At 39.1% G+C, this 17,313-nt stretch overlaps 1 protein-coding gene across 23 annotated transcripts in view; it reads right to left on the minus strand.

Moving 5' to 3' along the window:
• The window catches only part of CADPS (calcium dependent secretion activator), a 483,094-nt gene that overhangs the window by 139,129 nt on the left and 326,652 nt on the right, over nucleotides 1–17,313 (minus strand). For 17 of the 23 annotated variants that reach the window (XM_045990929.1, XM_045990928.1, XM_045990926.1 and 14 more), the window contains exons 11-13: nucleotides 15,311–15,523; nucleotides 10,594–10,605; nucleotides 2,191–2,327 (exon numbers count right to left, since the gene is read on the minus strand). In XM_045990929.1, coding sequence (XP_045846885.1) covers nucleotides 2,191–2,327; nucleotides 10,594–10,605; nucleotides 15,311–15,523 — 362 coding nt within the window. The remainder of the gene's footprint in view (nucleotides 1–2,190; nucleotides 2,328–10,593; nucleotides 10,606–15,310; nucleotides 15,524–17,313) is intronic. The other 6 variants (XM_045990930.1, XM_045990927.1, XM_045990915.1 and 3 more) reach the window with 1 other exon arrangement.

The raw sequence follows: 17,313 nt of genomic DNA on the forward strand, positions 1-17,313 counted from the left end.
GGGGAGGGCAGATACAGGCCACAGAAGCACAGAGAGAGAGGCCTCTGCAGTACTCTGATCTTGTATTAGTGATCTGGGGACTCTTCGATTGACAACATGCAGCTCAGCAATGCATCCAACGAAAGACGGCATCTTTCCTATTTCAAATTATAAGTTACTGCAGAGGGCGGGAGAGTAGTCGAGGCAGTGGGCTGCCCCTATAGGCAACTTCTTTGCCACTCCATCTGCTACCCCAAATGCTAAATCTTAGAAACAACACTGCTGTGAAAGATTAAAATATATTTTCTACGACTCAGATGACACCAAGTCTTTTGTAGATGCCAAAATAGCTGCTTTGAAAAGAGTTGAAGAAATATCAATTAGGAACTCAGTCGAAGACACAGAAAAATTTATGTATCCCTGCTGGTCGGTCTCCAAAACTAACTGAAAAAAAAAAAAAAAAAAAAAGATTGTAATAATGAGAAAATGAAATATATAGAGGCAGAAGATAAGGTCCTTTTAATTACTGTTATTTTCTGGAATTGTGGGATAATGATTAATAGATTACAGGTATACAAAAGCAGAAGAAACTATTTTATGGTATTTGTAATTAATTTTGGATTTTGGAGCATCTTTTTAAGCCTATACGTGATTAATAGGAGGCACGTTTCAAAATTTCACTTCTGGTTTAATTTTTTATGCTAAGTCTCCTTAGTGACTGAATTTCTTAGTGATAAAGAAAATTGTTTTTAAAATGATGTGAAAAATGTCTTGAAAATAATATACTTAAAAAAAATTCCTCAAGAGAATAGGAATTAAGCTCAGCGGCATATTCTTACAACTTTCATGAATGCAATTTATAATTACATGAATAATCACATAATCATAAGAAACACATTTAAGAAAAATTGCCTTGCAATGCAAGGTAAGCTTTTTTTTTTTTTTTTTTAAAGTCAAAGTGAAGTGTTCCTTTCCAATTTGGCAAAGTTCAGACTCTTCTGATGAAATGATTCTAAACCCGAGATCATCAATGAATCTTTTATGAGACTCAGATTAATAAATTATTCCATATATCCCGTTTCTGTTTTTAAGACTATTTTATCTACTATTTTTAATTGTTTGGCTTCTGGTTACAGGAAAAAAACCGGAATTTAAAATAAAAAGTAGTAAGAATAGATGTAGGAAATAGCCATGTCATTTAGAAAGGAAACAGATTTTCATTATATTTACATAAATGTCAATAATATGTTAACCTTGGTAAATTGTATAAAATTGACAAAATATAGATATATTAACCTTAATTTTTAGAGTCAGGGCTGAGGCTTTTCCTCTCTGTAAAGTCATTTCATTATTTCCCCTCACCGTTCCCATCTATAAAGTGGGATTAATATCATTTACTTTTAAGAAATGAAGTAACAATTTACGGTTTGTAGAAGGATATAAATGGGGTCTTTTGTAGGCTTCTGAATTTGATTAGCAGAAAGCCCAAAATGTATCTTCAGGAATCCAATAAAGACAGAATTTTTAAAAAGACATAATAGTTGTCCCTTGAATTTAAATGATTTAAATCTAGGCTTAGAACAGGATTTCAAGAAATGCTGATATTCTTGTTGGAGAGCTGGACTTCCAAATGTCTAAAGCACCATAAAAAATTCCCCCAAAGGGTGAAAAATGCCTTGAATACTACGAAAAAATAGAAGCTATCCAAACAAACAAACCCAAACCAGTTTAGCTTATGAAAAGCTAAGTGAAGTTTATTTACAAATCATTTTAATTTTTGAAAAATAAACAAAAAGAACACATTCATTTCTGAGAAAGAAGCACGGGGGTCTTATCATCTGTGGAGGGGAGGGAGGGGGAATCTTAAAGTCTAAGAAACCAAGGCAATTTTTACAAGTTCTCCACAAGCAGGTGCCAAACTCGATTACCCTCTTGGGAATATTTCTCATGTAGCAGCTGAAAAGGGGGAAGCTTAGCTAGGGAGGCTGGGGAATTGGATCTGTCTCTACTGATAACTTCCTCCCGCTCTGCTCTGTCTTCTTTCTTTGGTAAGTAAAACTATCTCCACCCAGGAAATCAAGAACACATTTATAATTGTTAAAGGGGCTCTGTAACGGAGAAAGAGAGCTTCTGATAGAAAGGTAGAGAAATACTTTATTAAAGAAAAAAGTTATCAGGTTTAAATTGCTGTAGACCAAAGAATATACTTGCCAGGCAAGAATAGGAATCATTAAGTCTGTGATCCAAAGTAAGGCGTTGCACCATCTCAAAGAGGGAAGCGTGGTCAAAGTTACAGGGGTTGGAAGAGATAAATTCATCCATGCCATGTTTTTGAGCTCTATCTGCGTCTGTTCATTTATACATGTAGAGAGAGACACAATTTAGAGAAACACATCACATTTTCTTTGACATTTCAAATACACAGGAATTCACTAGGCATTATGAACACTAGCTCTCCCCCCCCCAACCCCAATGCCTCCCAACAACATCCGCAAGATACACTTTTTACCTCCCATTGTCAACTTGCATCACTCACTGGTGAGTTTATCGCATTTAGGCAAAAATATATTGGCATCAACATGTTTATCAAATGATCACAACTCCAGTGCATTTATGTTGTTCTTTAAAAACTAAGCACACAACCGTAACTTCGCCTGCATTTCACTAAACACTGAAAGCAGATCGGATCTTTGCTTATAAAAGCCTATTTATCTTTTTTTTTTATCTTCTTTTTTTTTTAATAGATTCTGCCATTCCAGTGGTTATGTCTAGAGCAATTTCTCTACAATTATTGGGATTAGCTGGAAAAAGGGGTATGCTGATTTTCAGCAACGTGATAATATTTGTATCCTCCCCTTCCCCATCCCCGTTGCCAATTTGGTTTCACAAAAGATTTGGGTCCCCACCCTCCAAAATTAAAAAAAAAATAATAATAACAAAAGATTTTCCTTGAAACCTGGAGAATAAGTTAAATGGGAATTTAGTTTGTGATAGCCAAGGTCATTGCCTTATAGTATGCTTACAGTTAGCAAAGCTTATGAAATAGACAAACATATTTACTCAGCAAGGGCTATGATCTGCCATTTATTGTGAATTAATAGTCTCAATGTATTCACACTTTTTCTTACAGGGTGAAGGCTACAAGCAAACCCTCCTAAGGGCTAACTAATTAATCCCAATATGTGTAACTAAAATACTCTATACTCAGTCGGCAAAATAACTCAGAATTCAACTCAAGGGAGACCAAGCAAATCCCAAAGAGGTAGGAATGAAGATCCTATGTATTAAAGGAATCAGCTCACTCCACCTCATATTCACTCTACTCTCCTGATATGCAGACTGCAAAGAAAAAGAATCTATATCAAATTAAGCCAGAATTTATTCTTCCTCTTGCATGCAGTATTCTACCAGAATACAGGGACCTGCCAGGGATCAGCAATGCTGTCTGGACAGGAAGAAAATCAATTTCTGACTTGAGAGGGTGTTTGGATATATTTCCATACATGGCCTTCATCCCAGGCAGTTTTTCCTCCCCTTCCATACTTAGGGTATGACTGAAAAATTGAGGTTTGGTAGCAGGGTGACATTAAGAGGATGATTTCCTATCACATTATTGGTTTTGTGTATCCTTCAGACCTAAATCCCTGGTATGTCAGATTTTTGCTCTCTCACTGTTCAAGTTTTTAAATCTCTAATCACTTTCTATAGAAGAAGCAAGTGGTCAGTGTTTGAACAGGATGTGTTGCTTATGCCCTAGACACACAGAAGCAATGGTTTCCAGCAGACAAGTTGAAGAATGTGTATTTTAATAGCCAAATTGCTCCATTAAGATGATGCAACACAAGCCTTTGGAAGGGATATCACATGTACGGGAATTATACTGAAAGAAATCTCTTTGCTCCGTTAACTGCCTCCGGTTTGTCTTTAAGAAAGTGCTTTCTGATTCAGGTTAGGTGCTTTCTTTCTCTACGAGGATTTCTTTTGTTGGTTTTGGGCTTGTTGGGCTCCAAGCTGGAGCCCAAAGTATTTCTCCTTTGACACAGGATGGTTAGGAAGAGAGGTGGCCACGAAGGTGACGCTGGGGAGGAAGCCTACTGCTCCGAGCCTGTCTGTGTGAGACTCCTCTGGCCCAAGGCACACGTCTTAAACCTGCTCCAACTTTAGCTCTATGCTGGCAGGAGGGCACATCTACAGTCCAGGGGACACTCTCCAATCCATGGGACAGATTATGCCCTCCTCCTGCCTCCGGTCAGTCCCAGGTCTGTTTAGTTTGGGAAAAATAACAGTGGGGCACACAAGTTGCTCATCCTATTTCATCCTCATGAAAAGCCTCACCCACCTCGTGCCTCCCAATTTTAACAGATAGACGAGGCATTTTGGCTAGCACCAGCTTTTTGCTCTTGAATTTCTCAGAAGAGGCTTGCAAGCTGACAAATCGGCCCAGGCCTTACTTTGCCAGTTTGGCTCGCTATTTTATTGCTCTACAATTACGATGGTGCAACCGGTCACTGAGCTCAGAGAGAAGGGGGCTCTTTCGTAGCTGTTAAAAATATGACATGTTTCAAGTCTCTTTTTCATTATTTGTTGAACCTCTTGAAAAGTTTGCGGTGAACTATTTCGCCTTGCTGCCTGCCCACTCAGGAAATGGATCTGAAAAGACAACTTGGCTCCTCTGCGGGGACCTGGATACAGACCCACTCCCCGCCTCCCCGATGCATCACAATACAGCTTCACCGGGCTAATTCCTGGCTGAGAGTACATCTAAAGAACAATTTTGCTTTTACTTACGCTTTAAAAAAGCAGGCTTAAGGAAAATATGCTTAAAATCACCCTGCTTTCCTTTTCAGAAAGCAACTCTGTCAACATAAAAATTCCTTTTTCCTTCTTCCTTTTTTTCCTCCCTCTCTCTCGGTCCACATGTAGATGAGCCTGGGACTGCTTTATGAGATCTGGACTCTAGTTTGAGCTCTATTTTTAAATCAGCCGTGGGATGATGGCTTGTTGCTCCCTCTGAGACTCAGTTTCCTTGGGTGTAAAATGAGCCGGATTTCCACTTTCCTTGGTGAGGTCACTGTCATTTAACCACCCTTAAGATCCCTTGAACAACTTCCACATGCCTAAGACAGGGCTGAATGCAATGGGAATTTCCAGCAGGTATAACGAGCAGTCCCTGGATTTTGCTTACACAAAATCATCATTTACTCAGATTTAGGCTCATTATCTTAATGGTTCTAACAACTCAGGAGTGCTTAAAAGGGGGGTTGGCTCCCATGAAATCTTTGAGAATTTCAATGAGCTTATATTCGGAAAAAGAAAGGGGGGGGCAGGGATGCTATTTGAAGGTGTCAGAGGAAGGGATCTGATTTTTAAGCTTCATCCCAGCAGGGATATCTGTACTTTTGCTCTCTGCTGTATTCCCAGCACCTAGAAGTGTATACCTCAGTACCTGGTACACAGCAGACACCGGAGACATACGTGTTAAAATAATGGATTTATTTCATCGAAATAAATAAATTCACTACTTCAACAAATATTTTCTATTTCTTGATTTTATGAAATGCTGATATACTAAATTCAACATGAATGGTGTATTTGAGCTAGGATAGCAGGTGGTTAAGTAGGTGGGCTTGGGGGGGGGGTCACAAAAACTGAATTCGAAGCCAGCCTTGTCATTACTAGGCATGTGATGTGAAGCAGGTAGGTTGACCAGTGTTTCTGAGTGTGCTTCTCCTCCTATGTAAGCTGAGAATAGTGTTGGAGTCTCCCCTCGGAAGGTTACTGAGAGGTTCTGCTGAGTCAGACTTGTCAAGCACCTGGACACCTAGCACATAGTAAGTACTCAATAAACCTTAGCTGAGCAAGTGGGCAGGTTTCTTAGTGCTCCCGAAGCCAGTTTGTTTAATGTTTTCAGCAAGCCAAGGATGTCTCTGCATTTATAGCTAATGTTAGTTACAGGTTGCTTCTTAAACCATATTGCTTCTAGGAAGCTGGGAGCATTCCCAGTCTCTCTGCTTTGTGCTTCTCCTCTGCCCCTGTACCACTAATTCCCACGTCCTGTCTCTGTGTTTTTGCTGGTTTATATTCCAATTTCTCAGTGGTCAGAACACCCACATACAGTTGAATCCCTGGATAAATAATATGTTCCTTGAGGGCAACTTTCTGATCTGTTCTTTCCCCTGCCGTCTCCCAGAGGAGCCAGGTCCTTAGGAGATGTTTATTAACTGACTTTTTCTGACACTTCCATCCCAGGAAACTTCCCATTGACTTTATTAAGGAGTCACACACATGGGGATTCAGATGGCATCTTGCAAATCCAAAAGTGGGAACATGTGCTCCTCAGAGAAAAAAAAATGTTATAGAAGGAAACAGAATTCTAGGTGCAGGTGTCTTTGGATACCATTCAGATTGTCTGCCTGTGTCTCCATACATGTCTAGGACCATATGCATTACATATGTTGTCTATTTTAAAATAAAACACTGCAGTGGTCCAGCTGTTCCAAATTCTGTTTCAAAGAACTTGTGGGTGCTTCCCAAGCAACACCATATAGTCATTCTTGCACAGCCCCAGTCTGTTCTTCTACAGTGCGGAACATTACAAAATAGATGCTCCTTGCAACTCCATTTCCCCCCCGTACAAGCAATTGGAACTGACTGATGAAAGAAAAAGAAAATTCCAATGCTGACATTAGCAAGGGGAAAACAGCCCAAAGCAAAATATAAGAAAGTTACTTCCTGAATTCAGGACACCTTGGGATTGCTTCCTGTGCCAATGTTTGGCTTGTGTCAGTAGAATGAAAATGAATTTGAACACTAGGGCGAGCAAAACAGAATTAGGAGGGTAATGTGGCTGCTGAAGTCTCCAGTGATGTCTGGATTATCTCTGGCTTTGGGAAATGTATACCAATTCTCTTTTTCATTAATACATCTTCTTCTGTTTCTCCTTCTCCTTCTCAAGAAATCAAGGATTGCCTGCATTTTAAGAACTGACTTTAACCCTTACATTTTCCAGACCTGGTTGAATAGTTCCTAAGCCTTCCTTGGTCTGCAAGAGCTCCAAATGTCCTAAAAATTGGCCGTGTAATTTTATAGGCTCTGCAGGTAGGGCATAATTCAACACATCGTCCAAACAGTGCTACTTGTTTTACTTCTGGGGCTTAGTTGCATAACAATTCTGAAGTCCTGTATAACTTGAGCATAGACAGGACTTCACACTAACCTTGGATGAATAAAGTTGATATAGGTACTTAACTACATTAAGAAACTTAAAGTCTTCTTAATGGTATCCTGACACAGAAACAGGCTGATGGACACAAAGACTTATGGAAGGTAGGTACATTTTTGAGTGGAAGCTCATCAAAACTTTACCCCAAGTTTACTCAGAAACAATTTTGGTTTGGCATTTAAGGAATGTTGGGAAAGTACTGGTTTCTAAAGTGATATGATTATGTGGATTTTATAACTCTCATTTCACCTACTTCATTCAAATTCAAGTGACCTCACTAATTGATGGCCCACTAGTGATGTTGTTCTTTAACTGATCATGATGTTTGGGTTTATTTCATGTGTGATACTCATTTCCTTTTTCTTCCTTACAACTGGAAACATATAATATTTTTCATGAACTCTTATCTTAATAACAAACATATTTATGTGATCTTGTTTCAGATATAAAATGTTTTAGATAAGTTTCCAATAAGGTCTACCAGACAAATGTAATTTTCTTGGTGGGACTAATATAGCTTTCAAGTTTTCATTTTACTGAGATTTTCCTATTACTCTAATAGCTGAGGGAATGAGGACAATAGGTCAAATCGCTCTCTTTATTTTGTAACATTACATTTTGAAACTTTTCATAGGCTAGGGAAAAAGAAATTATGCTGTTGAAAATAATTATGATTTTGCCATTAATAAATTGTCTAAGAGAGGCTCCTTTCTCTAATGAATCCCTTTTATAATAAGCTAGAGGTGCCACTTTATCACTGAAAAGTGGAGCACAGTTATGGCTGTTGTGACTCCTGATGGATGCTAGAGGCAAGAGAATAGCTAATGTGACTCTAAAGTCATTGTGAACCCAAACTGCAAATTAAAAGGTGACTTTGTATCTTTCTTATATGGAAAATGTGTGCTTGTCATATCTGCTTGACAGTAGAAAAGTGAATGTATGGTTTGGACAATAACGAGCAATGACAGTAGTCAACCTCATCAGAAGATATGAAATAAAGAAATGACAATGATTGATGGCAGCTGGTTGTTTACAGATTTTTCTAGAAGAGTTTTTCTTGGCATGATCAAGTAACCAGGGGATGGTGAGCCCTGCCTGAGCTCTGCACAGCAAGCAAAAGATTGGTCCTCCTATGCCTGCTGCCCTTGAGAAACAACTTAACTCCTTCATGGTCCCCTTGACTCAGTCAAACTACTCGCATGGGCAAGAGACAATGGCTTCTCGGAAGCTACGAAGGGCCAAGTTGCATTCTACAAAAATCTTGAATTTAAAACTACTATCTATGGCAGTACACCCAAGGGGATAAACGTGATGTTTATTTCACGTTAATTTTTATAATTCTTTATAAGACAGTTACTTTGAGTAAAATTCATAACAGAGATTTTGTCAATGATCTCAAAATGAGTAAGTAAATGATCTGTAATTTTCCCTGCTGTATTAATTACATTTTCCATTAATTTACAGAGTACTCGATGATGACTTTACGTTCCCTGTGGCATGAGCAAAAATAAACTTTCTGTAGTTGGCTAATTAATAATGTATCTTACTGTAATTCACTATATGACATGAGTGTGCTCAGCTGATGAGTGAAAAATACATTTAAAATGTGCCTGAAGTAGTTCACAAAGAAATGAGCCTTCATTTAACATGGACCACATAGATCATATCACGGTGCCTGGAAAATTTTCGACCTGATTTGGGGAGTCTATTTCTTTTTTTAAAAGTCATTTACTTTTGCAACAAGAAGGAAAATGATTTACAGTGTGGTTTGGGTCATGCAAATTAATTTGATATTGAGTTAATTCTTTGATATTGCATTCCTGCAAGGTAGTAACTGCAAGTTGACAATACAAGAAGATACAGCGAAACTCTCATGAGATAAAACTACAGAAAGGAATAAAGACAAACAACTATTTGGAAATCTACTAGGATAGCGATGCTGATGCGTTGTTGGGCAAATATATGTAAATTCGCTCAAAACAGATTTCATTCAGTCATCTATTCACCCATCCTTTCTTTCATTCTTTAAAAAAAAAAAGTATAGCAAAATCCTAAATTCCCGCTATATTCACATTCTGTGGTAAGCTTTTAAAATGCCTCATCAGACATTCAAAGTAAAGTAAAGTTAAATTAAGAATCTGCTTGAAGTGGTGAAAAAAATCTGTCTGCTAGCCAGGGGTACATTTATGCAAAACAAAAGAAAAAACAAAGAAAGGGGTAAAGAAAGCAAATTAAAGAAACAGAAAGAATTAGAAGAAAGTACTATTATTAAACGGGCAGGAGGAATGATATGACCTACAGTTTCTAAATCAGCATTCAGAATACTCAAGTACATATTTGCCTGCTCTCTTGACCGGTTTTTCTATTTCCTTCTAAGGTCATGTCTTCCCTCAGTGCGTTGGGTGCACAGCTTTTCCCTATATGAATAAAGGAATTACAGATTCTCTTTCATTAGTAACTCAAATAGCGAAGAGAAAGGTTTTTTTAAGTTTTAAAGTTTCTTTTTTCTCTTACAGGTGTATATTTAGAAAAATTAATACCAATACAAATGACATACCAAAAGCTATTGTTATCTTCGTGGTTGGATAAGTAGCAGGGAGACATTCAAGACCAGAGGTCCAAACCCTCCATGATATTGTGAGATTGTGAATTTGAAGCTTCTGTGAAAAAGCTACATGGATTCAATCGTGTCCTTAAGTTCCTGTTTTTTTGTGTGTGGTGGTCTCGTGTATTATAGCTTGCCTTTCAAAATTAACCCTTCATTGGGTCTTACTTAGATTACACCCTCAAGTCAGGTAGAAGGGACTCTTTAGTGTTCAAATAATGCATTTACTTTATTCACTGTATTCTGCAGTTTCTTAAAATCTTATTTAGTTAACATCTTTGGGTGCCCTACCCCACCTTTCTATTTGTTAAGTTATCCATGGTTACCACCCCACAGGTACAGCTGACAATTCTCATCTTTGGAATGGGAGAGGAAAAACAACAACACATTATCAGAGTGCAAAATGATCTGTTTTCAGGCATTAAGCAGTCAGGTAGCTGTGAATTCCATGAAACAAAGGCATCATCGGCCATTTTGTTGTGATGCAAATTAATATTCTTGGAATGAAAAAAAATTAGGAGATGTTAATGGTTGGCTTTACTCAAAGGATCATTTGATGCCAATATGAAAGCCAAGGAGAGGAGGCAATTATGCACACATCACATGCATCCTAGTTCCAGTATGGAAGCTTACATTTCAAACCTAAGGTCAGGAAAATAACATGAAAAGTTTTACTACAAAGTCTAGACATGAGGGAGATTTAAGAGGAGAGGGAGGAAGCACATTGCAGGTGTCAGATAATCTAGTCTGATTATCTGAGCTGTGCTAGCTATAGGGGAACACTTACCCTTCAGTCCAGCTAGAAGTTAGCAGGGTAAGAAGGAACAAACCAGAATAACATAAAGACTAGCAACAAGGCTCAGGAAAGCAGACAGGAGTTCTAACCTAGCAGCTAAAGTTCTTGGGTTTGAGCAAAGATTGAACAAGAAAACTTAAATGAAACAAAATAAAACAAAAACCAAAATCAACCGCCCCCTCCCAAACCAACAGTAACCAAGACCCCACTAACTGTTGAAGACTGTTTGGGTGGTAGCAAAAATAGAACAATTCTGAAAAACATCCGACTTTGGGGATGTATGATGTGATTAACAGTTCTTAGTTGAGAAACACATTAAAATGAGACTCATCGCAAATGATATATCAAGTAATCATTGGCCAAAGAGTAAAGTTTAAAATACCCCCTCCCCCGACTCTGAATGAGAACGGAGGTACTGGTTTTTACTGTTCCTCTAACACAGACTGGACAGGAATCTGGTGTCTCGATGAGAGGCCACTTGGTACAATAAATTGTGGCAACACTCAACAACAGATTTGAACATAGTTTCCAAGGTGAGCGACACTGGCCTTAAAAATTGGAAAATTGCAAATATTTGTTTAAAAACGTTGTACAGCTAGCCACTAACTCAATTTTTTCAAGTTTCAACCAAAATAAAAGGAGGAAAATTAAATCAACAACAACAACACACACCAAAGAAACCACAAAAGAACAAAAAAGTTTTAAGGTTTGGTGGAACCCTCCCCAAATCATTGTAGAGTCACATACAAACTAATGAATAGCAGGATCTATTTTTTCGGTTTTTACAATTCCATATAAATACTCCACTCCACTCAGACGTGTCTTTTCATTTTGAAAATTGCGAAAAATAAAACTGCACCCAGAAGTCTGTCAAACTGAATTGAGAAAGACCCAATTAAACTCATAATTACTCCCGAGCTTCGCAAACTGTAAAATGTTCCATTCTCAAGTTTCCCCTTAAGCAGACAGCGACATGACAAGACTGGAGTGTTTATTTTTCTCTACCCAAGAAACCTCTCCCATTTTTCTGTAGCTTCTCTTTGCCAGCTAAGACTAATAAAGGGATTATAAAAGTTATTAACTTAAGAAACATTGTTCTTAAAAGTCATTCACTTGCAAGAATGGCAAAGACTTTGAACAAATATTCAAAACCAGGATTTGATGAAATGTTACAGAACTAGGTATTTAACAATGACCCTTACCTTTTGGAAGTCAAGGAAACCTTTTTAAAATGCAATACTTGACTGTGTTTACTCTTTGTGTTACAGAACCTGTGACTGAATGTTTATGATAAGACAATACATGCTGAGAAACAACTATCAGTGAAGGATCAACGTTTGCTGTTTATTACTACGTTGTGATTGTTTTCATTTTTCTAGAACCTTGCTTTGTTGTGCCAGGTGACCAACATGTCCCAGTTTGCCCAGGACCAAGGAGTTTCTGGAGACACAGAACTTTTAGTGCTAAAACCAGGGAATTTGCCAGCAAATCTGGATAAGGTGGTAACTCTAAGTATGACTCAACCCTGTGAGTTTGACTGTTACCCACAAATGAGGCCTGATCTGTTTAATAAGTATGGTTTGAATTTAATAAATTAAGTGCAGCTGTAAAGTAATTGTGATATAACCACCATTCTGTAGCAGATCCACTAAAAATTAGGATATGCTCTTTAACTCCCAGCCAGTTAACATCATTAACTCAGTGACCCCTTGATCTTTATCTTTGGTTTTATATATACCTAACTCCAAATGATCAGGTGCAGAAGGATGGGCTGGTTCAAATCCTGACTGGATTCCCAGCTAAATTATGGGAACAGAAGGCTCATTTGCTGGTATTCTCGTTGCAGTTTTTAAGTGCCTAAACTAACAATAAACAGAATCTAGAGTGGTATTGAGCCTCTGTTTCAGGAATAGTCAAGTAACTGGGTTCAACATTATTGGATTGAAGCTCTGGGTAAGGACTGTCATTTATTACAGAGTCAGTGGTGTACAGTTGGCAGATCAGGCACTGCACAACTCAGTAGGCACCACTCACATTTTCACCTGCATGAAAAGTGACTAATGAAGTGCACAGTCTGCATGGATGAAAGTGGTAGCTTTTTTCTTGTAGAACTTGGTAGGTGTGGTAGGGCCTTGCATTCTTTGGAGAGTCCTTGTTCCTCAGCAGTGACTAAGGAGACAAGAGAAGATATTCCACCACCAGGTACTGACAAATTTCAGAGGCATGGATTATCTTACTGTCTCACTCATCCCTCAGTCTACCTCTCATGCTCTCTAGGGATGATATTACCTACTTCCCAAATTCTAACCCTTAGAATTTTGCTTTAGAGGCCCCATTTAATACAAGTTCCCTATGTCAACTAGGGTGGCAAAATACATCAAGCTGACACGCTCTCAATTAAATCTTCCTGTCAATGCCTTGTGTTCAGCATTCTAATTTCATTGCTGAATGAATCCTATCCACAGAGGGAAATCTACAAGGGCCCCTGTGTATTGGCATAAGGAGACACCTATCCCCTGCTTACAATCTTCTTCAATGATCTTCTTTTTTTTAAATAAATGTTTGGTTTCCATTTAATTTTACTCCTCAATTCCTTTTTCTTTCCCATACTAGTGAGGAAGAAGTGAGATTAATCACAAATGAAGTAGTAATTTCTTGATCTGGTCAGATAATAGAACAGAAACACTGAAGGTAAGGTGAAATGACTTCAGAAGAAATTGAGATTCTTTGGAAACAGAACTAGTATTTTCCAAATACCACCTGAGATACCTATTTTATGAGGTTGATTTAGATGGTGATTATAATTCAGAATTTCCCCCCTGATGTACAGATAATTTCATAGGATGTGTTGCTTCTAAATTTATTAAAATGGAGCCTCTCAGGCAAGGTGAAAAGATGAATTCCATCACAAAGTGATTTTTAAAACAAACAATAAATAGTGGGGCATGCTTTATTTCAACTCATGACTAAACCAACAGAAAGAGGTGTTGCCTTTTCTCTTTATTGGTCTCAAGCAAACCTAAGTGTCCCAAATGTGGGGAAGCAAGAAGAATGTGGGGAAGTTGGTGGTGGTTATGGTCAGCAGGGCTGTCCTTTACCCCAAAGTCAACCTCCTCCTCCTTCTTTTAGGATTTTCTGCATGGAAACCCATAGTAATTGTGTGATTATCCACAGTGTTCCACGGAGAGTGTACCTTCCTTTAAGAAGCCATTGGTACTGGACAGGAATTTCTGGGAGCACCTAATGGAGAGTATTTCTCCTCCAAAAAACTGTTTTCCCATAAGCAAGGGAGTTACACGGTTTAAGAACATAGTCTTGTTAGAAATGAACATGGCAGTGGAATCCACTGGAGAGAGAATTCACCTCTATTTAGTTGTGTTGCTGCAAAATCATCTGAATCATATGCCCATTTTGTTTAGGAGGGACAGGGAGAGACCATGTAGAAGTGCTGGCATAAAACATGAAGGTTCTGCCATGGGCTTTTGCACTTGCTTCCCCACCTGGTACAGTTCTCTTTTCTAAGGTACATGTGGAGCTGATTTCCTATCATTTGGACTTAAGTTCAGATCATCTCTCTCCACCCAGTCGCCACTGCATTACATTCTTCATAGTTTCCAACGTCTACAACTATCTTATTTGTTTTTTGATTTATGTGCTGGCTAGACACCCCCATGAGGATGGGGTTTCCCGAACATGGGGATGGAGATATCCTGAAACCTGGGGATCTTGTCTGTCTTCCTCATCTGTATGTCTCATCAACTAGACAGTTGTCTCTGTGAACCAGTCTGAGGGGGGCCCAGGCTCAAGTAAGAAATCATCATATGATTGCTAAAAATGACTTATACCTGAGTGACCCCTAACTGACCTGATATTCAGGGTAAGAGGGAAGTCTCTGGTTAGGGTTAATGTTTGTAACTAAAATGAATTACTCTATTTGGGGCTGTATGCTTCCACTTCCTTTGCTTTAATAACCGCCTCCAAGCATATGCCAGATTTCACCTTGCCTCGTGTTTCAGAAGTGTTGGGAGGAAAAAAAAAAAAAAAAAACCCAAAAAATAAAACAAAACAAAAAAACTATTCCAGATAGCAAAAAGTCACGGCAAAGGAGCAAGAAATTAAAATGGATGCAGAAGTAATAGGAGAAGAAGCTGGAAAATGAAACAGGGCTGTTTAAAGAGATGGTTTCATTTTTGGGTCCTGGTGTATTTGCTCAGAATGGGATTTTAGGTACCATTTTTTTTGTTGTTTTTTGTTTTTTTCCACTGCATGTGATAATGTCATCATTTATTTTTAAATGGTTCTAAGTTGCAGATTTAAATTTACTTCATATCAAGCCCTATTTTAAAATTACTTTTAATAGGAAGAAATGAGTCAAGGACATACATAACCTACTATATTTGATGGACTCAAACAAATACAAGTCTGGCTGTGATTTCCAAACTCTCACCAAAACAAAGAGATAAAAATCCACCTAAAATATATTTTCCTCTGTTTAGTCCTTGGGGGGAAATGTCAAGTATTGCACTTTAAAATCACTTTCATCTAACATTTTGGTCCCAACTTCTTCCTCCCCATACACCCGAATTCATCTTTTTTTTTTTTTTTTTTAAATGAATCCTTAACACAAAGCAACTAGATTTCTAATTCAACTTTGGAAAATTTACTTTCCTCTACAGAGCTATTTTTAACAAATGGCATATTTACTTACAAAATTGGGAGATGGGGGCGTCCAACTGAGGTACATTTCCTCCTTTAGCGTTGAGCTTCTGGACTTGGGTCGGGGGCACAGGCTTGTGGGACTGCCCAGTGGCCCGATACATGGCTTGGACCCACAAGATGCGATCTTGCTCATCATCACTTGCAAATATCACGGTGTCTCCTTCTTTGACTGCATTGAAGAAGGCTCGGCCACCCTCTAAACCTGGAATACAAGGGAATAAACACTCCTAAACTGAGTTGCCATGTTCTCAGCAGAACCAAGCCCTGAAAAAGGCCATTTCTGTTGCTTTTCCTTGGGCTAGAGAAGGGAGGAGCAATTTATCTGACTCTAAGATGGGAAGTCTGATGCCCATTGGCCAGAGTGAAGCCCTAATGTTAGACAGACATTCTGAGGATGGCTCTTATCTTTGGCTTTGGCTGGGGACAGGAGTGTCAAGTAGGCTGCCTAATGGTTGGGTAGATATCTGCCTATAAGCACACGATTATTTTTCTTCATCTTTGAAAACAAACAAACCACCACCACCAACAACAAAAACATCTCTTGACACCCTCCCCACATCCCCAGGGCTTTCAGCTATGGTTCTACTATTATTCTCTTTACAAGATAAGGGGAATCTCTACCAGGGCTTCTTAAAATTTTAGTGCCCATGTGAATCCCAGGGGCATCTTGTTGGAATACAGTTTCTGACTTGGTAGGTCTGGGATAGAAGCCTGAGAACCTGCATCTCCAAGAAGCTCCCAGAGGATGCAGATGGTACTGGTCTAAGGACCACACTTACAGTAACAAGAGTCTCTCTCCTCCTAGTCTGCCCTAAAGCTTCTCCAATCAGACTGCTGCCCCATGGAAACTTGTCAAGATCGTTAGTGACTTCCACAATGCTGAATCCAAAGGTCAGTTCAGAGTCAACATTTAATTTGATCCATGAACCTACCCACAGCATTTGGCACTTGATTCTCTTTGAAACACTTCCTTCACTTAGTTCCAGGTCACCCAGTTTCCCCCTCCCTCCTTGGTGGGTGCTTGTCTGTCTTGTTTGCTGGCTTCTTTTCCTCCTCCTGACTGTTAAATGTTGTAGCATCCTGGTGTGTCCCTGGACCTCTTCTCTTCCCCAGTGAGGCCACCCAGTCTCAAAGGCCATGAATCTCCTTATAGTCCCTACATTTCTATCTCCAATCTGGACCTCTCTGGTGAACTGCGAACCTGAACCTCTAGTGGTTTCCCTGACTTCTTCACATGGATATCTGATAGACACTCCAAGCTCATCTTATCTAATAATGAACTCCTGGTCTTTCTCCCAAACTCCTCTCCACCTCAGTAAAGCTGAGCTTTTCCCTCTAGCTGCTCAAGCCCTCAATCTTGGGGTCCTTTTGGACTCCTCACTTTCTCTCATTACCCACTGGAATTTCTCTCACTACCTAGTGGAATTCTGATGGCTCTACCTTCAGAACATACTACCAGATCTGAACCCTTCTTTCATCTCCAGTGCTTCCTGAATGTAGTCATGCTCATCTCTCACATGGACTATTTTAATGGTCTGCTCTCTTATCTGCCTTGCCTCATCCTCACTCCCTAAAGTCAATTCTCAATGGCAGCTGAAGTAATGAGTTTAGCAAGAGTCCAGTCATGTCACTCCTCTGGTCAAAACCTATCAGTCGCTCCTTACTTCACTCAGAGGAAAAGTCTAGGCTCTGACAAGGCCTGCAAGACCCTATGGATTGACCCACCATTACTCTTACCCTTGTCTCCTCCTATTCTCTCCTTAGTGCACAGACATGCATACTTCCCTGTAGCCACATTAATCTCTTGGTGTTCCTTGAACACTCCAGGTACATTCTCACCTTGAGACTTTGACACTTGCTGTTTCCTATGTCTAGAATATGCTTCCTCCAGATATCTGCATATTCGCATCATCACCTTCATATCTTTGCTCAAACATTGCATTCTGTTGAGTCCCTCCCTGACTTTTACCCCTCAGTTGCCATCCCTCTTAT

Source organism: Meles meles, chromosome 20 (genome assembly GCF_922984935.1).
Source record: "Meles meles chromosome 20, mMelMel3.1 paternal haplotype, whole genome shotgun sequence".
NCBI lineage: Eukaryota > Metazoa > Chordata > Mammalia > Carnivora > Mustelidae > Meles > Meles meles.